The following is a 27,341-nucleotide window of genomic DNA, read 5'->3' as shown; positions in this document are numbered from 1 at the left end:
ATGAAACCACTCAGTGCATAGGTGCACCTTCTCTTTGCTTCCAGTCTATGCAGGAGGGTAAATAGGTGCCTCCCACCACTCCCAGCATCTCCAGCTTTCATTTATTTTAGCTTTGAATATAGCTCTGGTGTGTGCCCTGACAAAGACTGTTCCTAGCTGTGAGGAAGGATACGGTTAAAACCTGAATCTCGAACAGTATACCTCTGTTTTCTTCTTCTGTGTGTTTGTGTACTCATCTCGGTAGTATAGAAGGGTTTGATGCATCATCAAACACCTGATTGATAACGTAAACTCTCTGCTATTAATGTCAATAATTTTTTGTTGACTTTTAATAGTTGTAGTTATATTACAGTTATTATGTAAACTTGCTTTTGTTACTGTATGTGTGGAATGATACTTAACACTTGAATCTCAGCTTTCATGGGAGGACCTGAGTTTCTGCACAGGAGGTAAATTTTATTGCTGATTCATATTAAACTACATTGCAAAAGCAAAGTGGCGTTGACTGTTGATGAAAAGCCATCTGGCAGATTTCTGGCTGAAGTAAGGTTTTAAGATCAATTTTCTTCAGTCCCAATTCAGAGGTTGTTTGCTGGGGTGCTGGTACCGTGCAGGTGCTGTAGAGTCTCAGGTGAAATGCAGCAGTTGCTTCCATAGCAGAGTGAAGGCTAATGCTCCTGCCAAGGTCTTGCTTTGCAGCCTGCTTTGACATTAGTTTTGATATTATCTGAAAAATGCTTTTTCTTGCAGTTCATGCAGAGAACATAGTCTTAAACGTGCTCTCTGTCCTCCTCATTTAAGATGAGGAGAACATCCCTGTGCTATTGTTTTCAGAAGCGTATCTTTTCTCCCTTTTCTGCAGCCTCCCAGTTCTGACTTAGAGAGTGAGAGGGGCTCATATCCTGACATCAGCAATGTAGATGATCTGTGGCATTTTTAGTCCACAGTTAGATTTCTAAGGCACTTGGCTTCTACTTCCAATATGAGATGAATTCTGAATTTTTGTACCATCTAGAGTCAAAGAAAAAAACCTGTACAATGGGTTCTGTGGTTTTGGGAATGTGGAAGATTGTGAGGGAGTGTTGGGAATGTGAAGCAGGCAAGGAAGTGGTTGATTGGAATTACTGACCATCTTCACTAACAGTGGTGTTCCTTTGAGCTTGTTAGGATGAAGTAGTAATCTTTCAAATATTTTAAAGCCATACTTGTAGACTTTTACTTTAGCCAATAGTGAAGCTTGGTAATTTTTTAAACTGCTGTCATGGAACCAATCACATCCTGACTCTTCCTTAAGAAAGTAAAAATATAGTGATATGTATGTCATATATATTGACTGCTTCTGAAGGCTGTAATGTTTTTGGATTTACTTATTGCTTAGGTGGTATTTTTTGTGAATTAAATATCCAAGAGTTTCTTTTCCATGCAACTTCTGAGCATAAAGGACTGCTCTTGATTTCAAAGTGAATAATGCTGTTGACATTTAACTACTTCTCTTACGTTTGCTTACGGTGTCCTGGAAAAAAATCCAGTAAATCTTAATTTTGTTGTATTTCTGATGTCTTCTACTGGGCAAAGAAACTTCCTGTTCAAAGATGGGACAACTGGTTGGCACTGCTGTTTGACAGCAAAGAAATGTTTTAAAATTACAGCTTTTTGATTCCTTTTTCTTCAGATACCCAAGTAAAAAGTAATTTCTAGTTTAGGTGTAAAGAGTACAGTTTTAACTGAATAGAACTTGTTCCATCAGTTTAGCGTGTTTTCTTGAATTCCTTGGGAATATTTGTCAGGAAAGTGATCACATACCTGCACGCAGTAGCCTACTTTTGAGAATGCTTTTGATCACCAGTAGAGCAGAGTTGTCAAGCTGATGTGGCTTCTGGAATAGATTGTTTTCAAGCTGTAATATCTTTCCCCAAAATAGGTTACTTCAGAGGATAGCAATACAGGAATCAATTTGCTCCTTCTCGGGGTAAAGCCATAGAAGATGGGTGATTTCAAGAGTTAAAGTGGGGAGGAGGGAAAGTTTCTCTGGAAACTGTTTTAGAAGAGTTCCCAACATCTGCAAAGCAATGAGTGAGTTAGCAAAGAGGGACAGCACTAGGCAGTTGGATTGGCATAGTAGATCCTAAAATAACATTGCTGTCCAGACAGAGGTGAAGTCTGTTTTCCCAGAAACAGAACTTGGCACTGTCCGATAGTTTGTAGCAGAGCTGGGATAATTCTCTGTTCAAGTTGGGGGATGGACATTGATGTTTAATCGTAGCTTTATGTATAAAGAATGTCCTCAAACCACATACTGTATCTCTGTCTGGATGCATTCACTTAGATGTAAATTGGTTCTCTAAATGTTTCAAGACAGTTAAACATCTTCAGCTTTCAAAAATAAGTGTATTTAAGACAGTACTTCAGAATTCACTGAAGTACTATTTTTATTGCTGAGATTACAGGAGGAACGTGCTTGTAATTTGTTTGTTGATAAACTGACTCCCTTTTCTGATGACAGGATTATTGAGGATGAAGCACAGGCCCCTCTGCTTTTCTCTTGTTGGAATTTCAATAAAAATAATGCTTTAAAACAAAGCCAAAGAGATCTTTCCTGGAAGTAAGGCAAGAGAGAGCTGAGATGTTGAGAAGTATTGGCCAAGATTAGCTTCATAATACCCCGATCCTCCCTGTGATATCTGGTGCTGGGAATACTTTGGATGTGCTCACTGGAACTGTGTAGGAGGAGGATCAAACTGCCCTTGCTCTTCAGTCCCATAATTATGGTGGGACTGAAATATTGTCTCTGTTCTCTGTAAAAGACTAAAGGATATGGTTATAGACAGAAGGATGCTGGCCCTAATTACGTGTGTGCAAAATGACACATTCAAACTCTGGGTTGCAGAACACCTTTAGATGCTGCGTGGACAGATAATGGGAAAATAAAAATTCATGTGAGGTTTGACTTCAAGTCTCTGAAATTTAATTTCTGAACTCAAGTTTAGCAGTCAATAAGACAGTGTTGGTAGTGTAACCTCCATCTGTTTGAAAAGCACTCCTAGGCATTTCCCTTAACAGTACTTTAAAAATCAATTCCGCCTGTTTTATCAAAAACTAAACTTAGGATGTAGATAACTGGTGGTCCCTCACAGATTTCTCAGTTTCTTTACGCTGGTGGAAGAAGGGACAAACTAACCACATGGAAATACCAGCTTGTCTAGAATTAGTATTCCTGAATTATACATTTTTTATGTGCTTACTCAGGGAAGGAGCTGGATAACTTGGTGGTGCTTTTCTTCAGGAAGAGACTTTAAATAAATGCCTTTTTGAAGCCTGTTGTGAAAACAGTGCGTCGAGCATTTCTTAGTAAAAACATTTGTGAACTGGTCAAAAGTGTCTCCAGGTCCTGTTCATTGAGAGGAGCCATCATGGGTGGGGTGTGACAGAGGGCAGTGAATGGTCAAAGCAGAGTAAGCCAAGAAATTAAATACTGTTGTAGCCTAAAGTTAATTTTTTTTGCTTTCTCCTGTTTGATTCATAGTGTCAGTGTATATCATATATAGAATAGGATGCAGAATTAATATGTGCTTAAGATAATGGTTTTTTTCTCTCATGATATCCTTTTCCTCTACTACAACTTACTACTTGACTGCCCATTTAGCAATAAGGCTTTATTCCTGGTATTCTCCAATGTGTCTGGGGAGACCTTAGAGCCCTTTCCAGTATATAAAGAAACTCCAAAAGAGCTGGAGAGGGACTTTGGGCAAGGGCCTGGAGGGACAGGACAAGGGAGAATGGCTTCCCACTGCCAGAGAGCACGGTTAGATGGGATATTGGGAAGGAATTCCTCTCTGTGAGGGTGGTGAGGCCCTGGCACAGGTTGCCCAGAGAAGCTGTGGCTGCCCCATCCCTGGAAGTGTCCAAGGCCAGGTTGGACAGGACTTACAGTAACCTGTTGTAGTGGAAGGTGTCCCTGCCCATGGCAGGGAGTTTGACTGGATGAGCTTTAAGGTCCCTGTCGATTGAAATTAAGAGTAGCAGTTGTCTTCCAGGGTAATTGAGTGAGGTTTAATTATAAACTAAAGGTTTAATTATGTAACTAAAACATAACTTCACTTGGTTTTTGGCACAGCTGTGGCTGGTGTTAAGGACTGAATCGCTGTAGCTAAGGTTAAGCTGTAGTGTAGACATAGCTCAGGTTACAGCATCTTAGAATGATGTCATCCTGAAAAAGGAAGTCTTAGAGTATTAAACAAAGATACTTAGGGCTGCCAGTTTTAAGCTCGTGCAATTCAGGAAGCCATGTGACTTACCCACATAATTTGTTGGAGTTGGTACTCCAAGCAGAAAGTATTGGCGTGTCGTTTGAGCTAGGTCAACGTGTAAAAATATCAATGTGCAAGATACTCGGCCAGTAGCAAAATGCTGCATAGTTCAAAGGAGCTTGTCTCTCGAGTCAGGAGGAAAAAATGTTGAATTCCGGGGATTATTTTGTGTGCTGACCGGAGCACTGGATAAAGGCTCAGGGGATGTGGATTCTGGCCTTGGCTCTGCTGTTTTTTCTCAGGTAACCTTAGAAGCTTTTAGTTTGCTGTAATTTTTCAGTCTGTAAATCATGTTTTTTTTTTTTTGTAAGGTTTGTGATAATACCACCTTCACCTCACTGCTGTAGGCTGTATTATTTATTTACAGAGTGAGTTTTAAGGTATTTTTTTTCTGCTGTAGTATCAGTGATGTGAAAGCAAATTGAAATGAGCTGTTGGAATTTGTGAGATTTCTTTATGTTCAAGTGTCTGTTGCTTCTCGTTAGGATTGCTTTAATGATAAGAAGCAGGAAGAGTCAGAATCAAAAATAAGTGTTAAAGCTTGCTTCATTTTTTCCATGCAGTTAATTGTCAGGTTAACAACTGATGCTGGGGCTGTTGAGTTTTAGGCACATGAAAAATATCTGCTTGTGATTACTTCAGTGATTTACCTGCTCAGTCAATCCTGGTAGAAAACTCTAACTAGGAAGAGTGATGTCTGTGTATGGCAGTTCACGCTGCCATTAAGAAGATGTATTAGTAACCCAAGAAAAATATGTTGACCATGCTTTATTGTCAATACTGACCCCCAAATTATCTCATAAATAGTATTTTTTTTTTCTTCAATAAAGGAATCTGTCTGTGCCCAGCCCCAGTCAATGCAAAAGTGTTCCCTGGCTTGCTGTGGTAATTCATGTCTTTATATCCAGCCACTATACTCTGCTGTAGAAGTCAGACAATTTAGTTTTCTTGGTGCTGCAACAAATCACCTGAGTGCTGTTTTTACTAGTGTGAATGTTCTATGACAACCCACCCAATTTTAGAGGAAAAACTTCCTGAATGTGTAGCTCAGGCTGTTAGTCCAGGAAGAATTTATGGGATAAACAAGATACTGCAGTTCTTTTGCCGCTGCAGCTTTGAACACAAATAGCTGGTTAATAGGCTCCCTACTGATTTAATCCTGCTTGTAATCTACACCTGCTAATTTAATAAAAGTAATTTCCCATGCCTTGTTTACTCCTTATTTTTGTTCACTTACTCTGACTCGGCTGATTGGTGGAAAACTTCTAAAATTTGCTGTGTGCGATGCCGTAGTCTCATCGTGAGCAGCTTTCTTTGGCTTCTGTCACAATGCATTGTTTGAAGCCGACTGGCAGGATGCAAGAGAACAATCGGGAGCTGGAGTAGGTTCACATCTCGCTGCATATGCTTCGAAATTGGCAGAAGAACAATGAAGTTGGGGAAATCCCCTTGAACAAGGGCTGCACAGTGGTCTGACTTCAGCATTTGTTCAGAAAAAGATCCTCCAAGTCGTGGCTTTTCGTTACAAAATGTAAAAAGCAAGTTTCAGGAGATGAAGAGGTGAAAATTTTCACTTGAAATCTCTGCTCGTAACTGTAGGTAAATGGATCATCTCTCTGGATTCTTGGTCCGTTTTCTTGGGTCCCGGATAGAGAAAAGTGTGGTGCAAAAGAAGCATACCCTTGACTTTTGCTTAAATGCAGAATTTCAAGTTACTGGTTAGTTGAATTAGGGAGTTAGCTCCCTGAACAGGTCTTTGCTTCCCCTTAGTTTTGTGGGAGGCTTCAAGTTCAGTTTCTCTGATACTTAAAAAGTTTTTAATTCGTGCTGTAGTTTTGCAGTTTTGAACATGAAGAAAGGCTGATATGAACTGATGCAGAATCTTGCAGCTTTGCGAGACTGAAAGTCACGTTTGAAATGGTGTTTGACTCTGAAGTGTTTGGTAGGAAAAATTCTTTTCTCTTTAATGGATAAATCAAATGCTCATCTCAGGGACTCCACCTGCATTTTCTAAGAGTGGCTTGTGAACCTTGCTGTGTTCATGTAAGCCTACACCACTACAGCCTTCAGTCACTAGAACTCATTGATAATTCATTTCTGTCTTTTCTGTCCTAAATACCCCGTTCTGTTATGGGGAGGGGGGGCAACTTGAATATAAACTTAACAGGGAAAGAGTTTAAGTATACCTATACTGATGAATTCCACAAAGCTAATAATCAAAATGCCTCTTTTGATTCAATATAGAAGGAAAACAGAAGACCTAGTAAAGTGACTGCACCTGCTGCAAGCTGCATTGGTGGGAGCCATGTAAAAAATTCTGTAATACTCTATTCAATGATGAGAAGACATTTTTACTGGAGTCCAGTGTCACTGTGTTTGTTCATCATGTGGGAGCCCTTCAATGTTGAGGCCAACAACCACAGACATTCCAAGAAGGATTTAATCTGCTCTCCTGCCAACAAGAAACCACGTAACCGTTTACTCGGTTAGTGTTCCTCGAGCCTTTGAAACTCCCATCTTTTTGGCTGCCACAGGACAAAGAGAAAGAGAGAGCAGGGCAAGCGCCACCTCAGCAGAGAACAGGTGTTGGTAGATCAGGGTTGACTCCTGGTAGGTGGAGTGAGAAAAAGAAACTGCTGGGTGTCCTGGGAAAGGGCTTTAACTGTTAAGCAATTGCATGTGAGGCAAGAGCACCTGTCGGCATCGTCTTCGGGTGCGTGTCCTGGGTGTGGATCATGAGCAAGATGTCGAAGACGTCAGGACTGGGCCATGCTCTTAACACATCCTTTCTGCCTGAGCTCAGGAAGCAGACTTTGATTTTTGTTCTAGGGGTGTCCTGCATACTCAGCTTTTCTGTTGGCATATCTAACTCATATGTGCTCCTGTATTCTCTTCTGGGCCTGAGGAGACAGAGGCCTATGGTTAGGCAGCTTTGCTATTAGTTTATTGATTTGGCCCTAGCAAAAGTGGATAAGGCAATTCAATATCTCAGCAAACATGCTAAGTGCATTTTATAAATAAAAAAATGGTTTCTTGCATGGGAACAGTGAAACTCTTCAAGCCTTTTTATGGTTTCCTTGCTAGTTGTGCATTTTGTTTAATATTCCTCATAAAATAAGGAAACTGCTGGAGTATTGGTAACATCATTGACTTAATTTTGTATTTATTTAGCAAACAGTGAATGGCACAAGTACCATTCAGTTCTCTTCCATCATTATGTTGCTTGGGGAAGCTTCCTCTGAGCATCAGTCTTTTAACTTCCTTTGAAATACCTTGTAGGAAACACATATGCCTTAGTAATGTAACATTTGATGTTTCCCTGAGTTTTCATGGAGTTGTGGATCAAGGTCGATGTATTCTCTGCTTCACCAGTTTTCTGCCAGGTGTGCATTGCTTGGGCTGCAGCAGGGTCACTCAGGGTGTAGTGACCTCCCTGCATTGAGCAAATCACATTGTATATCCTGTGCATGTTTGTTTCTTGAAATGGGTGTGTAGTTCATCAGTTTGAAAAAAAGTGTTACAAGAACCTGTAACTGTCGTTCTTGCCAAGTTAACGTATTTTTCTAGGACCGTGGACATAGTAGTTTGAGAAAGTTCATCAAAATATCACGTGTTTTCTCAGCTGTCCACGAGTTGCAGAGCAGCCCACGCAAGCGGCAGCATCAGCCACTCACCCACTTGGAGGATGATGGACTGGTCGACAGAAATTATTTGACTTGACCCTTGCTTGGTAGCTGTACCTGTGAGCTTGTGGGAGCAGCTTTCAGCACACCTACTGTGACTAACAGTGCTTAGAGAACTTGAGATAAAGGTCATTTTTTAATACCTGTTGAAAATATGATCTGTGAGATTTCTCTCTGCTACTAACAAACCAATTTGTTGTGGATATATCAGCGAGTATTGTGATGGATGTGTCTTTATACACAGGTCGTGTGTCCTTGGACACTTCTGAGTCTCTTAAGGTCTGTTCAGAATGGTACAGAGCCCTGGGTGTCATCTCAACCTGCTGCCTGATTATTATCGTAGAATAGTTTCAGTTTCTAGAGATACTATGAGAAACTGCAGCAGTCAGGAAACCTTTGTTAGATATAGTACTGTAATGAATGAGAGCAGGAATTCCAAGTTACCATTTCAGGAATGCCATTTTAAAGCATAAACATCCACATCCTCAGAGGTTGTGGGTCCATGTGATAATAGGGTTTTACTTTTATTTATTTATTTATTTATTGATTTTTATTCTTTTTTTGCTTGGTTTGGGGGTTTTTTTGTGTGTCGTTGTTGTTGGGTTTCCCTCCACCCCATGCCTGGTTAGTCTCTGGAGAGCTACCATTGAGAATGCTGTTGTGCACTTGTCATCCTCACTAGATGCAGGGCATGTAGAAGTCACTGTTTTTGTGGCTGTTTTTGAGCACGTGATTAAGGGGAGTATTTCTGTGCTTTGGTTCTTATCTCCAGTACGTCTGCTTCAGCATTTGTGAGATCAGAGCTGCTGAAAGCTGTGGTGTTTGTTTGAGAGGAGGGAACTGCTGGGCAAGTTTCCCAAGGAAGCTCTTAGCTCATGATTTCCGTAGGCTGCTTTTGCATGCTCCACATCTTTGGTCTCTGAGCATAAGACTTGTGGCCAGCTCCCTGCTGAGTCTTGAGGAAGGCTGAGCTGTGCTGCATGTCTTTTGTTTCCCAGTCCTGAACACCATCTCTGTGCCACTCGACCTTGCCATTCAGAAGTTTTTCAACGTCTGCTCCCCACCTGACTGTTGAAGAGAGAATAAAAAGACTCCTTGATATAGGGTCTGCCTCTGAACAGACCATATGGACAACAAGAAAAGAAATAAATATTTTACTTCACCTTGGTGTCTGTGGCATCCTGGGAAAATTGCTCTTGAACTTGGAGGTGCTATCCTTCCAGCATCTCCTAGCATTGAGAAAAAAATAAAGGTAACACTGATTGTTGTTGGCTGCTTTATTTTTTGTGGCAGCACTGGGCTAGCATGTCAGGATTTGGGAGTAGGCAGGAGGATAAAGTGCTTTGAAGAGGCCTGCCTTATATCTGTAGTTTTTGCCTTAGTAGGTAGTTTGTTGCACATGTGACCAGGAGAAGTGTGCCTTTAGAAATGGCAACAGAAGCGTATACTGTTCATCAAGATGACTTGTTGCCCTGGCACTCTGCAAAACTGGAAGGAACTAACTACTGGCCCTGAAAGGAGCACTGGGAAGCTCAGATGTTGGGCTCTAACAGAGTATCTTTTGTACATCACGTTCCACTTTTGTGTCCCCTGTGGACATCCTTGAAGTTTTAATCTGAAGTAAATGGGATTTATTCAATGACTTTTTTCTTTTCCCACAGTGTTAGAGAGGTTAATTGTATCCTGTGCCTCCTGCTTTTCTGGCTATTTTGATGTGTTAATTTTTTAGCATACATCCATTTATAAGGAAGGTTATTAAGTCATTTTCCTCGGTTCAGATGCTGCATTTTGTATTTGATGTAGTGATTTTGAATATACTTTATAAAGTTCTATGTAAACTTTATTCGTGAAAGCATTCTGAAAGATGAGAAGTTGTGTAATGGTTCCTGATTTATATTTCACTAAATATGCACATACATAAATATCTTTTTCTTGGATGTAGTATGTCCTGAATGTGTACGTGGGGAGGAGGGAGGAAGGGAGAGAAGATACGGTTACCATTTTGAGCAAGTAATCTGTGTTGCATGTGCTTGAAGAATGAAAGTCTGATTTTGAATTCTGGGGCAGAAGGAAAACCAGTTTTATTATTTTATTTTTATTTTATTTTTTTTATTATCACTGTAAAGCCAGTTGCTTAAATAAGTACATCTGAGGGGCTGGAGACACCTGAGGAAGGTCTCATAGTTGTAGGAGCTGAGTGTCCAGCTGACAGTTTTGCCACTGTTTTGTTGAGCTTGTGCTGAGAGAGAAGTCTCTGCTTTCAGTTCTGCAAAAACTCTTTTTCTGGGAGTCCAGGGCTGTCTTAGGCATTACGTTACATTCTTTTCCTAGACTTATCAGGCTCTGTTTCTCCTTTGAAGAATTGGAGAATCTGATGGCAAACTGCCTGTCCACCTCTACTTATGTAAATATTTATTTACTCTGGTTGCTAATACTACCTTTTAACAGAACTTTTCTAGGGGTCTGGTTTCCTACCCCACAGTAGAAAGCCTGATTTTCTGCCACGGAATGGTCTCCGTGGAAGAACCTTGTGCATTTCCTCTTAAGGACAAGTGCCACTGCAGATCTGTGTAAATAATTTTCAAGAAGAATTCACACTAGTGTTTTTTATGTGATATTCCTTAAGTTTTAGCTCATCCCTCTGTCAGGTGCTTGAAAGAGAAGTTATTATTTCATACTGAATTCCTGAATCTTTGCATTTTGTGTTGCAAGAAAATGAGATCAAGACCTCTGTGTAACTTCACGTCATTCTCAAGCAGGAGTGAACTGCTGTAGCTTCGAGTCATTCCGTCTGATAGATGTGTGTGCCTGGCTGTGTGCACTTAAGTGAACAGATGACATTTTGTCACTGTAATTTGGGGTGATGGAGATGCAAGAGAAAACATCGGTCAGTTCTGCAGGGATGCAAAGTGATTCAGAGAAGGAGTATGGTAGATATCTCATGAAAGGAACTTGGTGTTGTTGTTACAGATCACTTTGTTTTCTCAGTGAGCATAGTGCAAGTAACCTTTCCCCTGTCACCCCCAGCATGGAGAAGAGAAACCATGAGCAACATATCTTTCAGTAGCTGAGACCCTTAGGCCCACCAAACTGGATTTTACAGAGAGCTTTTGTTCAGGCAGCTGTCTGTACAGCTAGCTGAGGGGCTGTTTGCAGAGACAGGTGCTCTCTGGTTTGTAGGCATTTTAGGCTGTAATAGTGTAAAATGCTAATTGTTAGTATATACAGAGGACCATCAAGTCAGAATATAAGGGCAGCTACTTATATTTTCATCCGAAACCCAGAGTTAAGGAAACCATGGTCAGGTAGATTTGGTAGGAACTTTCTGTGCTGAATACAGTACTGCATGTAAGCCAATGAACTTTTTAGATTGCTGACTTTGTTTCGTCTCAATTACACCTAAGCCTTTCAGTTCAGTCTTTCCTATTACTGGAGACCTTGAAGACCCTCTCTGAGCTAGCTCCAAAGGTTTGGTGTGTCACCTTAGCTGCTCTTGAACCTCAGTTGCATCAAGGAGAAGATAACTGGTGTGAGGGGAAGGATTCTGTTCTTTCATCTGTCAACTCATTGAGCCTTTTCTCAAAGGTTGTATCAGCGGAGGGTAATGGGCAGTGTCTTCACAGGACTGCAGCTTCAGTCTGGGTGCACCAGTGATGAACCAGAGCCTCAGTCAGTGTAGTAAGTCTGGTACGTGTTAGGTTAGTATAAAGATATTTGTGTGCTTGTGCTAAGTAACTTCGCTAGTTCAAGTGAAAAACCTGATCATCATTTATGTTTTTATTGCATTTTTGGTGCTTAGTCTTTGAGTAAAAACGTAAGTGAAAACTGGTGTCAGGCTCAGTGCAATAGGGAAGACTTCGCGTGAGAATTCTAGAACTGGAAAACTTATCTTTCATTCTTATCTACCACTTTAAAACAGATAAAATGGAGAACTGTCACAGATTGCTGAAATTATTTTTCGTTTCAGCCACAGCTCCAGCACTACAAATGCCTCAGAAAAAATAGAGGCAGGCAAATTAGATTTAGTGGAGGAAAGGCTCATGATTATAAGGTGCAGGAGAAAGACAAATGGAAAAGATTGCCTTGAGCATGAACTTGGCAAACTTGTTAGTGGCTGCAGATTCTGAAAGATGTTGAAGATTCAGGAAGGAAGTTAGGGGCTTAATGTAATACTTCACAAATAAGCAAATTAAATGTCCAAGACCATTCTGTAATGTTTTCTCTAGAATACTGTCTTTGACTAGCACAATGCTATTTGCATTTCAGGTTTTATTTGTCATATTTCTAGTGCTACCACTTCAGGTAAAGAGGAGGCTGTCAACTCTCAGTGCCTTTTTAGCTCCTCTAGAGCTGTTCCACTTTGCAAGACTTCGAGGAAGGGAGTATAACTGCAGTTATGAATCGTGGCAATATTTAACCATTTCTGCATAGAGTTTCTGGTGTAAATATCTTTGAAGGGGTTCTGCCTGCTTTCATCTGATGCTGTGCTTGTTGCAAGCCCTTCATTTAGTATAAAAAGTACCTTGAGCACACAGTATTGCCAAAACTGTATATAGTGGTAGGATAGTTATTTGTTCATTCTCTCTCTCAGTAAAAGTTGGTAATAAATTCAACAACCAGTGATATACAGAGACCAGTCCAAGCACGTGTGTGGTAGTTTTGGTGCACATAGGGTACTGTTTAAACTGTACTGGCTTCAGGTTCTTTCAGCTACAGCCTCAAATAAAACAGCATCTCTATAAAAATGAGTATTGTTGACAAGACCTACCACCTTTATCCCTGGCTGTATCTACTGTTCTGCAGAGGCATTTGGGGAAAGTGTAGGGATGGAAAGTGCAGGGATGTCTTGGTGTGTGCAGCGCAGTGCCATGTGCAGGCACCGGCTTGTTGATGCTGTGGCCACGAATGTTTGGACAGTATTTGCACATGCTTGCTTAGATCTGCAGGTCAGTACATCTGGCTTTTAGCTCTGTTGAGAAACTGGTCCTAATTAAGCGGCCTAGGTTGAGTACCAGTAGGCTTTAGTAGTTGGCATCTGGACATCAGTGAGGGGATTGTGGATTGTTCTGTGTAGCTACATCTCCGACTGCTGAAGTTTCTAGTTAACAGTTCCTGCAGCTGCAAGCCAAGATGTAACTGTCTTTCTACATTGACTGAGATGAGGCTGTGCTGTCACAGACTAACATTAATGTGCTGTTTGGTGATGGTCATCTTACCCTGTTCAGCCTTATCTTGCAGTGTCCTTTACCATCGAATCATATCGCAAATACAAGAGTTTGTTTTTGGCAGTGTGTTCCAGATGATACGATGCCTGTCTGTGCTTTTGGCCTTGTGAAGGTCAGTACAGCATCTCACTTCAGACTGCTTCATCTCATATAGTTTTTATCTGGTTCTTAGGGATTTTGATGTGGACATTAATTCCTCCAGTAGGGATATCCTTCATTAAAGCAATTACATTGCTTCCTTATGAGAGTTTGTTCTAATAACCACGTTTGTCTGTGTTCATTCTTCATGGACAGATCAGTAATTCATCTGTAGGTGAATGAGGACTTGATAGTCCCGTTTTTGTAACAAGCTTACAGATAACTGTTACTCCACTAAGATAGTTTGTACTGTTGATGCTGACTGAGGACATGATCCCTGTCATGTAGATAAGGAAATACAAGTACTTTTGGGTTATCTTTATTGTTTAGTTTTTTTCCTGTGTCCACATTTTTCTTGTGTGTGTCACTATTTTCTGTCTTACTGAAGAAAGACAGTTTTGGCATTTTGTCTGAAAACTGTGAAGCATTGCTACAGCTCTTTGCTGTTTAGGTAATTTCTTGCTCAAAGTGCGGGTTTTTTGGAACTCAGATTTTCCTGTTAAAGGAAGTGATGAAATGGAAGAAGTGAAGCCATACTGTGTGCTGTTGCATGCTGATAGCCACATTAAAGATTCACCCTGCCAGAATTGTATAATATGATCTAAGATGCTGCTATAAGCAGATAAAAACACCAGCTCTTGCAACCCTTTCCGTTTAGGGAAAGGCTCCACTGGAAGTAGCTTCAGTTCCACTCAGTATTGGCTTGTGTGACGCTTTCTTCATCTCATCAGTCCTCTGGTCAGTCCCAAAAAGTCCCAAACCCCAGTTGTCCTAAGTTTAGTGTGTAGCAGGTTAATCAGATACCTGCTAGACTTTAACTTTTCCATAAAAATCCCTGGGTCTCAAAGAGTAGTTGTTATTCCTTGCAAGCATTTTTTTTTTCATCATTTCTCCTTTCTCTAGGAAATAGTTTTCTCTTGTTAGACCTTCAGATCACCTGGGAAACTGAGCCAAATTGATGCTTTATATCCCTGAAGTCCCTTATAATATAAATTCACTTACTTCGTGGGATCTGCAAAAGTAACAATTTAAGCAGGCCTGCTCTGGGAGTGCTGGAGGCCACAGACTGTGGTGATTTGCTATTCTGAGCTGGTGTTGAAAAGATGAAAAAGTAGCCCTTGTATTGTTGACCAGATGTTGACTTGTTTCTGTCAACAGCCAAATTGTTTTGAGAACAGTGGTGAAAATGCTCCTTGTTATGCAAGCATCTGCTCTGGTGAGAGGAAGTATATTAGCTTTAAGCTTGTATTTTGGAGTATATTTAAGCCCTGTCTACACAGGAAAGATTTAAATACATGTTGCACACAGGAGCCAAATTATATTTTGGAAACAATGATGGCTTATCAGCGCTTCAGTTTACAGTGTGTTCAAAACCAACCCCCCCGTTTGGTAAAATACAAAGCCTGAAGTGTGCTTCTAGACTGCAGATTGAGGGCAGTCTGCATACTAAAGGTGAAATGGTGATATGTCTTGGCTGCCTCCTTCCTAATAAATTAAACGTGCCTGGGAACATTCCCAGGCACCGCGTCCAACTGGCTCAGGACTGCCTTGTCCATACTCTTCAACTCTTAGATACCAGGACAGGGGGCTGCATCTGAACTGCCTGGTGCAAGTGGTCCCAGTGGTCTCAAACCTGGGAATTGTGTGGGAGAACATTAATTGGCACAGCCTGGTGCTGGGGAATGTCCTAGCTGCCTTCTAGCAGACAATAATCATGTTCCAAGGACTGGGAACGATTCCAGACAAGGCTTAACTTATGAGTACAGATGTTAGTCCTAAAATCTTTATGGACTAAGGCACTGAAAGGACTCTTTGCATCACAAGGGGTTTTGGATGCTTCAGAAAGGTAGATTTAGGAGTGAACGACTCCTATTTATTTTGAGGCTGTAATTCTGCACTACTAAAAAGTCTGTGCCTCCTGTCTTCCTTTCAGATGGTTTTAGTGGTGGTTAAAACATCTTTCAGAGTTCAGTCACCTTTCCAGCACCACCTTTCTGGGATGAACACCTACTCTCTGTCAGGCAGTTGCTTGTGTATGAATGAGCATAGTGTGGCCTTTCATGGAAGTGCTGTGTGTGAAGTATGGTTTTTAGGGTTGTGAGGAATTTCATTTTGATTTGGTGTGCGTGTGTGTGAATATTATGAGTCCTAATTTATTGCCTGGGTGACGTGGAGGGGGGGACGGTCTTGCATCCTGTAGGCAATGGATCTTTTATGTGAGCAGGAGAGTGGACAAACCACTTTATTTCCTCAGATGTTTCTTCCAGTGAACAGTAAAAGCAGTGCTGAGCTGACTTTATTGATAATACAGAGTGATTTCCTGCAGGCTCTTCAGTGTTTGATTGTGGATTGTTGGAATATAGTCCTAGTGTGGATCTGCCAGTAAAACACTTATAGTACTCCCAGCTCTAAGCAGGTATACATCCTAGGAGATGGCATATCATGTAAGCTGCTGAATAGTGGAACAGTTTTGATCTCACTGGTCACTTTTCTGTACCTCTTGGCCTGTCCTGCTTCTCTGGTGTCCTGAGCTTCACTCCAAGCTATGGCCCCGTGACACAGTCACTTCAGGATACTGTTTGTCTTTCTGTAGGTTGTAGAATATGCTGTCAGCTTTGACAGTTTGAATATTTATAGAGAGAAGAGGTTAGCAATATGAAATACTGTTCCTGTTTGTTGTGCTTTGTCAAGGGCTGTGAAATTTTACTTTTGCCTGTATCATCTTAAAAGACTTATGTACCAAATGCGTGGCATGTCGTGCTTGCACCAGTGATGCACCCCACAATTTTGGGAACGTGTAATCTGTGTGACAGTGTCAGCTTTGGAGCACTGCCTTGTATAAAGGATCCATTGCTCAAAGTACTGAGCTGTCAGAGCTGACTGTGTCAATTAACATGCAGCAGGCTTTGTGTCTGCTGATTGTTCTTCTAATTGCATGCACACGATGATCTGTCTTACCAGCAGTAGTGGTGCATATTTAAGGACACAGTACAGTGCAGGGATGCTCCCTGGTGTCCCACAGGCTGCCCGTGTATCTTCAGGGCAACTGTTTCTATCCTTAGGAAGCTGCTGACAGCCCACCCCTTCTGGAGGCTTGTGAAATGGAATGTGGAATGTGAAAAAGTGAGGCTGTGCAGGCTCTGCTGATGCTGTGGTGGTCAGGATCCCTCTTTGCCCATTCACTCTGGAAAGCTGTGATGCTTCTTGTGTCAGAGATGGATGCAATTTGTTTGGGGTAGTAGCTGGCTTTTTTGAAGAGCTGGATCTGTGTCAGAATGGGCCTTCATCTCTGGCTCTCTGCTGCTCTCTGCTAGACAAAGTCATCTAGTACAAGATTTTACTTTTGTCTGTAATCAGTAAAGGCTGTATTTTATTTAACAGGCTGCTGCTGCCCACAGTTACACTCTTGCTTCTGCTTGTAGTGCTCGTGTAGCTCTTTGGTGAACAGAAGTGATTTGACTGAAGAGTAACTCTCAAAACCTGTATTTTGAGCCACATATGTTCTGTGGTCAGGTAACCAGTTTATTGGTTTGGGTTTGCTGCTCAATTGCATGGACATTGCAGCCTCCCTGGGATGGCATTAGAAATAACGTGTGTGGTACAGGCAAGAAAGGGGCAAGACCTGTTCATTCCCTTCACCAGTAGCCCACACTCGGGTTTTATTAAAGTCATTGTGGAACTGAGGTGCTTGTCAGCCTTGAAAGTGGGTTTTAAGTCCAGTGCTGTGCTATCTGCTCCTTTGTTTCATAACACTAATGAATTTTCCCTGTGTAAGGAGGAGAAATGAAAACACCTACCTCACTTCTCTTCTCTTAAGCACTCAATCCAAACTTGTGAACGCATCAGCTAAATTTAGTAATTTAAATTTAAATCGCAACACCTAGATTTAAAACCAGGAGTTTGGTGAATGTGGATTCTTTCTGTTGCAGCTCTTCAGAGGCTGTTAATTGTAAAAGGTAATGTAGCAGCCATTTGAGCTTCAGGCTCTCCAGTCAGGAAACAAAGATCTAAGGTGCTTATGAGCCAAATTCTCTTAATTTCTGAGGTGCAAGATCTAGTTGTGTGTAACTTATATAAAATAAACTGTCCATTTTTAGTGGCCACAGAGCAAGTATATGATAGAATTGAGCTTAATTTATGCTTCTGAGAGTCTGCTGCCTTTTTACAGTCCCGTGCTGTTTTCTGCTGCTGCTTTTAATTTGTGTCTGTAACTGAAGGTTCCTTTATCTTTACTGTTGTGATCTTGTCCTCAAACCAGTTTGGTTAAGACTTGGTTATCTCTGCTTCCCTTCCTGCTTAATTTAGCACTTAAAGTTTTTAAAATACTACATTGTAAAACTATGTTAAACACTCATATTTTGTATACTGTGGGAAAGAATATTTAGCTATTTAATCAAGGAGAGTACAGGAAACAGTGAGAAGTATCAGCTCTAACATGTTTTTCTTCAGTGTTTGAATTTTCCTGTTTTGGGAAAAGCAGCAAATTAGTGTGTTCGTGGAGAATAAAATTAATGCATAAGTGGTGGTACCTGAATGTTAGATTGTGATGTTCAGTTTTGGATACACATGGCCTTTGTTTGAAGTCCTAGGGCAGTTTATGTTTAAAACCAAACAAAAACAAAAAAACCCAACCCAGAAACTACCTTTTAAAATTGAATTTCGTAAAGAACTAGGCTGAGGAAGTTTTGCCTGTTTTAAGGAACATTGCAACTGTATCAACTAAAAACCTGAGAACTTGTTCACCTTTTAAAAACATTTATCATTTACCTTGAATCACTTGTTCCATTTTGATAGCCTCCTTCATATAGAAAATATAGCATGAGATGTGAGTGTAAATGGAAGTCTAACAGTGCTCTATCTTCTATGTGAAAGGAAGTGTTCTGTACATTTTTCCATGTTTGACATCATGGTGTTTTGAATAACCATGTTCCATATTCATATCAATTTTTTGTTTTTGTTTTCAATTTATGCACAGCACTTGCTCTGAAATTTGGGGACTGAGTACACCAAACACGATAGATCAGTGGGATACAACAGGCCTTTACAGCTTCTCTGAACAAACCAGGTGAATATTCTGCCCTCTCTCGCATCATAAAAATCTTGTGGGAGGGATTGGCTTTGGAGGGTCTGTAATGGGATGCTTTAGCTGTAAAATAGACTAAAATGCTTCCTAGGCCTCTCATGGTACAGCATTTAAAAATATTTCCTTGCCAGTGTAGAAATCCAATGTTCTTAGCTGATGTTTTGACCAATGAAACTCTAATTCTGCAGTATTCTTTTTTCACGCCAGTGCTATTGAAAGAATGGGAAGACTTGTTAAATGCAAGCTCTAAAGTGATTTGGTATTTATATTAACAAAGTTGGGAAACTTAATTCTTTAGACTTAATCTTACAAAGTGTTTAAACTGCTTTGTATGCCACAAGCTTTCAGTTAAATCTTGCTAATTGGCTCAGATACAAGCTACTAAAGAATTGTTTGTAAATTCTTCAGTAGTTAATGGTGGGCAAATTCTAAACAGGGTCTTTATTTTTTCATGTCACATTACTTGATTTGTGTATTGAGGTTTGTCTCCCATCCCATAACAATCATAAACATCTGCATTTGTGTAAGCATATGCAGTCTGTCTTAAAACTAGCAAAACATTTTCAGCTGGTAGCAAGGCAGATGAAGTGAAGAAGATAAACTGTACAGCCCTTACAAGATGTGCATTCATGCTTTTTGCATTACAGTTATACTGCCATGTGGATCACTTGGGCAGCTGACTGCTTATAGGCTTATTTGCAGTCCTGTGGGAATTCTTATGTTTAAAGCCATAAAGCATCCATGCCATAACAAAGCCTTGAGGTTTAGCAGTGGAAGGGACCATTAAGTGTGTGATTTTTATTTTATTTTTAACAACTGTCTTCTGCATTTAAAATAAAGAAGCATGTGAAAAAGTATATGAAGCAGTCATACTTGGTTGGACTAGAAGTGGCTTTTAATGAACTCTAAATTCACTGGCAATAATTTGAGCAGCTCAAAAATAAGTTAAGACACTGCTTGGTGTGATCACTTCTATCACATTTGAAGCCTTTTAACAAGAGTTATAAATGTCACTAGCAGTGTCAGTGCACTGAATTTGAGGATAAACTACCCATCTCCCGTGTGTGTACTCTGTTGCTTGAGTGATTAAGAGGCAGTCTGTAAACACTTCTCCACGTTTTTCCTCCCCAGATCCCTCGATGGCCGTCTGCAGGTGTCCCACCGCAAAGGATTGCCACACGTCATTTACTGTCGCTTGTGGCGCTGGCCAGACCTCCACAGCCACCATGAACTTAAAGCAATTGAAAACTGTGAATATGCTTTTAATCTTAAAAAGGATGAAGTATGTGTAAACCCTTACCACTACCAGAGAGTGGAGACACCAGGTAGGAGGACTGCTTCTGACTTTCTGTTGCGGCATCTCTACGCGAGGTTGTATCCCTGATAGTTTTTGACAGTAAAGTTACTGAAAAATCTTTACAAATCTGTTGAATAGTCCTGATAAACACTTCCAGGACCGCTAGCAGCTTCTAGCTGGCTAAGTATGATCCAGACTGAACAGGAGAACAGAGATGATTTACCTTTGCTAGTATGGAACAGTCTTACTTGGAGCACCTCAGGAATCCATCTCTTCCAGTAATTGTGCTATTAGCAGTACTGAGATTCACAAAATTTCAGAACAGCTGAAGAAGTTGTGAGATGTTTTAGATTTTTTTTTTTTCCTGTTACCTTACAGAGTCATTTATTTTGAGGGTCTTACTAATGTTTGAATTTTTCCTTTCCAGTGTTGCCTCCTGTGCTAGTGCCACGGCACACTGAGATTCTAACAGAGCTGCCACCTCTCGATGACTATACCCATTCCATTCCTGAAAACACTAACTTTCCAGCTGGAATTGAGCCACAGAGCAATTACATACCAGGTATTTTCTTAACTCCCACTCTAAACAGTACATTTAGCATCATACCATTGGAACAAAGATGGTCATTCCACCCTCCTAATCAAATTCATTGATATATGCTCCAGTAAATTAGATTAAGTTGATTGCATGTGTTAATTCCAATGGAAATACCTAAACACTTCTGCTTGCAGAACATGATCACAGAATATTCTGAGTTGGAAGGGACCCACATGGATCAACAAGTCCAACTCCTAAGTGAACGACCACTACAGGAATCAAACCCACAACCTTGGTGTTATTACCACCATGCCCTAAACAACTGAGATATCCTGTGTGAAGCCCTAGTGCTGTGGTTTCACAGTAGCTTACTTGGTTTCAGTAGCTTATTCAAGATTCAGAATACTAACGAGTACAAAATAGACCTTCATCTTAAGCTTTAAGCCTGTTTCACAAACACAGAGCGGTTGCCAAAACTGTGTATTGGGGATTGAGTAATAAACTGATGCTCAATCTCATCACATGCAGTATGTGGAGAAAACTTTTAAGTTGCAAAGCAGTGACTTTAAAAGTGTCTCGATCTGTAGTTCACTATCAGTCAAGGTCTGCTTTGCCTTTTTGTTGCTGTTGTGTGCATGCAAGTTTGTTTTTTTAGTATGAAAGAACAGTCTAACAACATTGAACTGATAAGAATTTCTCCTCCCTCTCTTTGCCCCTTTCCCACTCCAAAACAAATTTCCAAGGCTGAAGTGCTACAGTGCACCCAAACCCCCGTTATCCTTATTGAAATATGAAATCAGTGACCTTTGTTTCCTGACCCAGCTTCCTGTTTCCTATCTCTTCAGGAAGTTGCCTGGAGTGCAAAATCAAGTAAAGCTGCAGTTTGCTCATAAATGTTTAATGCATCCATGTTATGAACAAGCTGAAAATTCACATCTGGAGTCTCAGAAAGAATAAGATGACTGCCTTGAAACTCGAATTTGTGCAGTGTACAAATAGTATCTACATGTGTTACACAGAATGTTGCTTGTGTTTTCTTCAAATATATCCAAGAATTGAGCTGGCATTAAAAAAAAAAATCAGTTAATTTGATCTCTTCTGTTTAATTTGGGCTACATCATTTGCCACCTATAAAGAGCAATTTAAGGTGCTAGAAGTTGGTGTTGCTTTCTTAACTTGTGTATACTTTTTTGACTTGATCTGAGGGCTTTTGATAGCACTTGTAAACAACTTACTGGAAAGCCACTGCAAATCCAGTGCTATGAAAATGAACTAAAGTAGTTATATGCAGGGAGTTTGTTCAAGGTGATTGTGGGTATTCACATGATCTTCAAATGTTTATGCAGCTAACCACACCTTACCTCCTTCTCTTTGTCACTGGCACCCTCCTCTTGTGTTCACATCATGGAATCTTGCTTTATTTGACCTTGCTGACTTAATCTTGAACACTTAGCCAGGCTTTGATAAGTCTTGAGTGCCTTAGCCTTCTTCAGAGAACCTTTTTCCTTAGTGGCAGGTCAGACTGACTGTGGTAGCTTTGCACTCCAGTGCTGTCTCAGTGCTTGGTCTACAAGAGAGGTTGGTAGAAGTTGGTTTCACCTGCAGCTGGGCCCAGGTAATGACAGGGTGGCCTTTGGGAACTGTGTGTTCCCTTCCAGGTTGTGGATGTGCTGAGCTCCATTGTCTCCACACTCCTGGCAGCACTCAAGCTCTACTGGAAATTTTTAATGCCACGCCGACGCTTTTATTTCCAGCTGTGGTGGTGCTCAACCTCTGATCCTAAACTATTCTTAGTACTAGGTGGACATGGAAAATAATCTGTGCCAAAGAGCCTAGACTAGCAACTGGAAACAGGAGGCGTGGGTTGGACTGGAAATGGGTATTGACCTTTTACCATGGCTGTGGGCTTAACTACAGCAAATGATTTGGACAAGGGTGGAGTCCACTTTGTCACAATGGATTCTGTAAAAATGTTCAAAACGGGTATGATTTTTGTTATCACACTTCTTTCTAGTGAAGATTTCCCTTAATCGCCCTTTTAATTTCTCACTTGAATTTTGTCACATCTATATTTAGCACACTCGTTTTACAGAATGAATCCAAGATTAAATTCACTCAGTTCATTTTAATTTAATCAACTGACTTAATCTAGTTTCCTCTTGCTGACTTCCTTCTGATCTTGCTGTACATCTTAGTCATGATATTTGATATAATTTTATTTTACTTAAGCAAAAAGGTTTTATCTTTAAATTTCTATTGTTTGTTAATAATGTAATTAAAAGTGTTTAATCCCTGGAAGTTTCAGAGACAATTCTAAGGTGATTGTAGAGATAGTTAGCTTCAAACACTTTCACTGAAGAAATCCAGGGTTTGCCTTTAATATGGAGGAAAAGACATTTGCCCAGTTCAAAGAAAATTATTTCCTGAAAGGCAGTTGGTTAACTCATTATCTCGATTACAAAGAGCATTTTGAATGGAGAAGAGGAACAGGCACAGTCTCCTGGGTTTTGAAGATACTTCTGTGGAGTTAGACACAGTTTCTGGTGTGTCAGAATGCTTCAGAGTTGGTACTGAGTTTACCTTGGTCTATGTAACTGTCTTTAAAGAAAGCTTGTTGAAAGAATAGCTGATGGTTTTAACAGAGCTTAGAAGTAGTAGTAATAATAATGATAGAGCTTGTGCAGTGTAAGCAGTTAATATGGTTATTATAAATGAGAGAAATCAACTGTTGGGTGTTGAAGAAAGATGAATTTGGGGACTGAACTGAAAAATAAATCTTTAACAATTTCAGTAAGGTGTAGGAGGGTATCTGATCTGATGGTTATACTACATAAAGATAGCTCACGTTATTTTTTTGTGAAAGCCACCAGATGGTTTTTTTCATTTGTAATTCTACTACATATGAAAGCTGTTGATCACAATTGCAAAATTGTTACTCATTGTAGTGACTGTATCTTGTCTTAAATGGAACAAACAAGGGTTGTCTGTTAATTATATATATTTGAGCAATTGACTGGCATACAAGAGAAGATACATTTTACATAGAAATAAGGCAGGTAGTGCGTTTGAAGTCCTGCTGAAAGGAAAAAGGGACAGCAAAGTGACATTCTGATTCAGTGTTCCAGTATCGAGGAGCTCGTGAAGACATGATGACAAAAACACTGAGTGTTTAGTCTACAGAAATTTTCCCAGTCTTTCAAGCAGTCAGTGTGTTTTTCTTTTTTTTTTTTACAGAAACTCCTCCTCCAGGATATATCAGTGAAGATGGAGAAACAAGTGACCAGCAGTTGAACCAAAGCATGGATACAGGTAACGTTTATTTCTTACTACTTGCAAGGCTTTGGATTACTAGCTGTGATCCCTCTGCATAGGAGCACGAATTCAACCCAAAAGGTGATGGCAGTTTTCCTCTGTGCAACCTGTTTAAAATACCACTTTCAGTCTTTCATGAACAAAATAGTTTTTTGCCAGGGAAATGCTTTTAAAACATTCTGAGCCGTATTAAGTACATCGCATTTGTTACATAACAGAAGTATACAAGTTCTAATTAAATCTTCACCAGAAATCCTTAAAATAGATTTTAATAGTTAATTGGTTTCAACTATTCCCTAGTAAACAGCTTCATTGAAGCAAAACGCCTGTTGGCCTAATGAACAGGTTGCAGACAATCTGTGTTCTGAGAACCTGTCTCTGACAACCTTATCACTTTTGCTTTGTTTCAAATTAATTTTTGTAGGTAAAGCTCTATGGAAAAAGCTGTAGAAACATTAAGCATTTGAGCCTTTGTGTGAAAGGGTTTCTGCAGAATGTAGTTGACCTTAGACTTGGACAAAGCACAGATGATGTGCTGGATCAGAACCTCCTGCTGTGTGCCGGCAGACTTGGGTGTGTTTGATTAGCTAATTCTAGGAACCATTTTTAGTTAGTTGGAATCAACTGCACCAGTTTCTGTAAGAACTGCAATATTTTCCCGCTATGTGACAATAGGTACCTTAATTAAAACAACCTGACATAAGCAGTCATTGTGGGAATGTTTCTGTGAAAGCCTCTCTGTATTTTGCATTTTAGTGTGCAAATTGTGTTGGAGGGTTCATGTTTTTCTGAGTTTTTAACTTCCTCCTTCTGGAAAAGAATAATTGCCTCAAATGTGCAAATGTAGCTTGTTCTTTTCTGGAGATCACAGAATCATGAAATCACAAAATGGTTTAGGTTGGAAGGGACTTTAAAGACCATCTTGTTTCAACCCCTCTGCCATGGGCAGGGACACCTTTCACTGGACCAAGTTGCTCACGTCCAGCCTGGCCTTGGACACTTCCAGGGATCCAGGAGCAGCCACAGCTTCTCTGGGCAACCTCTGCCAGGGCCTCACCACCCTCACAGGAAAGTGTTTTTTCTTTCCTAATACCTAATCTAAATCTCTCCTCTTAGAGTTTGAAACCATTCCCCCTTGTCCTGTCACTACCTGCTCTTGTAAACAGTCCCTCTCCATCTTTCTTGCAGGCTCCCTTCAGCTACTGGAAGGCCACATTAGGTCACCCCTAAGCCTTCTCATTTCCAAGATAAACCTTCTGCTATGAAAACAGAAAGGCAATATCTTGCTTGTCTCATCCACTCTTTCTTAGCTTTTATTTCGCAGAATTTGGGAAGTCACTACCTTCTCACTGGAGAAGTGCATAAATAATGGTCACAGTTTGTGCATGGAGGGAGAGCTCTGCCAAGTACAACACTAAGTTAATTGTGTCTTTACAAGGAGGGGTAGGTTCCCAGAAATCTGGAAAATTGAATGAAATCTTAATTCAGAGTAAGTGTGTGATATTCCAGAAAACTGATTGTAGGATTTCTGAGGTTTCTTATTCTGAAAAATTTCAGTGTAAAAGTGGTGTAGATAATGGTTGTGCCTACCCAGCTGAAATAACAAAATCCATTTGCTCTGGATCTATCTGTATTGCTTCAACAGGATCTCCAGCAGAGCTGTCTCCTAGTACTCTCTCTCCAGTTAATCACAGTCTGGGTAAGCCTGGAAATACTTATAATTATTTCTCTGTGTGTGATGACTCTTCATTATATAGTCATAATTACTTTAAAAGTGAAAATGTACTTAAAGAAATTAAGAGTTGCATTAAGAGGTGACTGTTGGGTTGGCTTCCTGATGTTAAATACAATAGGGCTGGGTTAATAACTTGTTAACAACTGCTCTATTTTGGTAACTTTTGAGCTCCTAGCAAAGAGAGAGAGATATGTTGTGCATGCAGGAACAGCACTTATAAAATAAGTAGTTTACAGGACATTTGCCTGTCCATAATGCTGTCCAGACTTGCTGTCTCCCTTCTGCTGCTCTTCTCATGTACTGTTTCACCTCTGACTGCAGCACAGTTGTTGCTCCCACATTAGTTGCCCACCTGCTTTGATCAGGTGCCATTGCTGTGTGTCTGTATAAATGCCTCAGGAAGATTGCCCTGGGTTTGTTTAAGGAATGATGACAGAATGTGACAGGAAAATGCTGTTCAGAATGCTGAGTAAGTATTTAGGGTGGGTAAGAAGGGGAAGCAGTGCAGGAAAAGTTGAAGATGCACGGGGAAGATACTGGGCTCCAGCAAGGGAGAGTAGAAGGAGCTTAGAACTACCCTTAGATAAAGAGATAGTATAAGATCTAGTGTAATGCAAGAGAACAGAATTTTCATATTATTTTCTCCTTTCTGTTGTTCAGTGTTTGATAGTTTAATCTTTTCTTTTATGCTGCCAAAGTGTTTGCAAGTTACAGAAAGGCAACAGGAATGTCTCAACGTCTGGCGCTCAGAGCACCATTAGCTTAATCATTTTGCCGAGCAAAATGCAAGTACTGAACTAAATGAGCTGTGGTCAGATTAGATCACCCCTTCTCCCCCTCCTCCTTCCCTTGTGTGGAAGATTGAATTCCATTCTGTTTACTGGGGTAGGTAAAAAGGACAGCAAGCAAAACATAATAGGAGTAGTTTAAGGAGACTACCGCTGTCATTTCTGGGAGAGACAAATAGCAGGGAAGATAGCTCTACTTTCAACCTCAAATTCTGTGTTAAGCTTGGGGTTTTTAAATTTATTTTTTTTTGTTTTAGACTTGCAACCAGTTACTTACTCGGAGCCTGCATTTTGGTGTTCAATAGCATATTATGAATTGAATCAAAGAGTGGGAGAAACCTTCCACGCGTCCCAGCCTTCCCTGACCGTAGATGGCTTTACAGATCCATCAAATTCTGAGCGATTTTGTCTAGGTCTGCTTTCCAATGTAAACAGAAATGCTACGGTGGAAATGACAAGACGACATATAGGTGAAGATCTCTGATCTTTTAACTCTCTAATTTCATTTTGTCGGCTAATTTATCTGGAATGATCCAGGTAGGATGTGTGTTGGGTTCCTTTCACCCTTGCGCTGCCAGACATCAACATTCCCTCTCAGGGCTTGCCAAGGAAAGTTTGGCCTCTCTAGCTAAGGACAAAAGTGGAAAGACACAGAGCTCGCAAGTTCTGAAATCAGGGAGAAATGTAGCAGCTTCTGCTACCGAAGCCAGTTGGAATTGGGAGGAGACGTAGTGATGGCTGGAGCTGAAAGGAGCTGCCTTTCCTCAATCAGTAGCCCCCAACCTGGTGGCAGCAACCGTCACAAAGCTGTCAGGCATCAGGCAGCACAGGAGGAAGCCACTCAGCTGTGTGAGATTTCTGTTCCTCGTGTTGCTGTTCTTGCCTTGTGGAAAAAGATGATGCACCAAAGCATCCCACAAGGCAGGTTTTTGCCTTTCAGGCTCCTTGTTGGACCTCTCTGTCCTGGGCAGTGTTTATAGTAAGAGTTGCTTATAATTGAAATCGAAGCTTTAAATACAAAATATTAACATGTTGCTTAGTTTATTCTAGTTTGTAAAATGCAGAATGGATATTGGTGGTACTTCTTGAATTCTTCTCTGAAATGGGAAAAGCTGCCATTGAAATAACACACTGTTCTGACATGAGTAAGATTTCCTTTGTAATGGTTAATCAAAGAATGTTGTTTTCCACAATGCACTGTCTTGGCTTTAAGTTCTTTGGTAAACTATCTTTTT

The 27,341-nt window shown here is 40.5% G+C and overlaps 1 protein-coding gene across 3 annotated transcripts in view; it reads left to right on the top strand.

Annotated features, from left to right (window-relative positions):
* SMAD2 (SMAD family member 2) overlaps positions 1-27,341 on the top strand; it is a 49,584-nt gene that overhangs the window by 15,188 nt on the left and 7,055 nt on the right. For 2 of the 3 annotated variants that reach the window (XM_027656058.1, XM_027656059.1), the window contains exons 3-8: positions 18,329-18,418; positions 19,568-19,761; positions 20,161-20,295; positions 23,506-23,580; positions 25,229-25,282; positions 26,364-26,576. In XM_027656058.1, the coding sequence (XP_027511859.1) occupies positions 18,329-18,418; positions 19,568-19,761; positions 20,161-20,295; positions 23,506-23,580; positions 25,229-25,282; positions 26,364-26,576 (761 nt within the window). The remainder of the gene's footprint in view (positions 1-18,328; positions 18,419-19,567; positions 19,762-20,160; positions 20,296-23,505; positions 23,581-25,228; positions 25,283-26,363; positions 26,577-27,341) is intronic. The other variant, XM_027656060.1, reaches the window with a different exon arrangement.

This window comes from Corapipo altera, unplaced genomic scaffold (genome assembly GCF_003945725.1).
Source record: "Corapipo altera isolate COAL_440 unplaced genomic scaffold, ASM394572v1 61553, whole genome shotgun sequence".
NCBI lineage: Eukaryota > Metazoa > Chordata > Aves > Passeriformes > Pipridae > Corapipo > Corapipo altera.
This window is presented reverse-complemented; position numbering and strand designations above follow the sequence as displayed.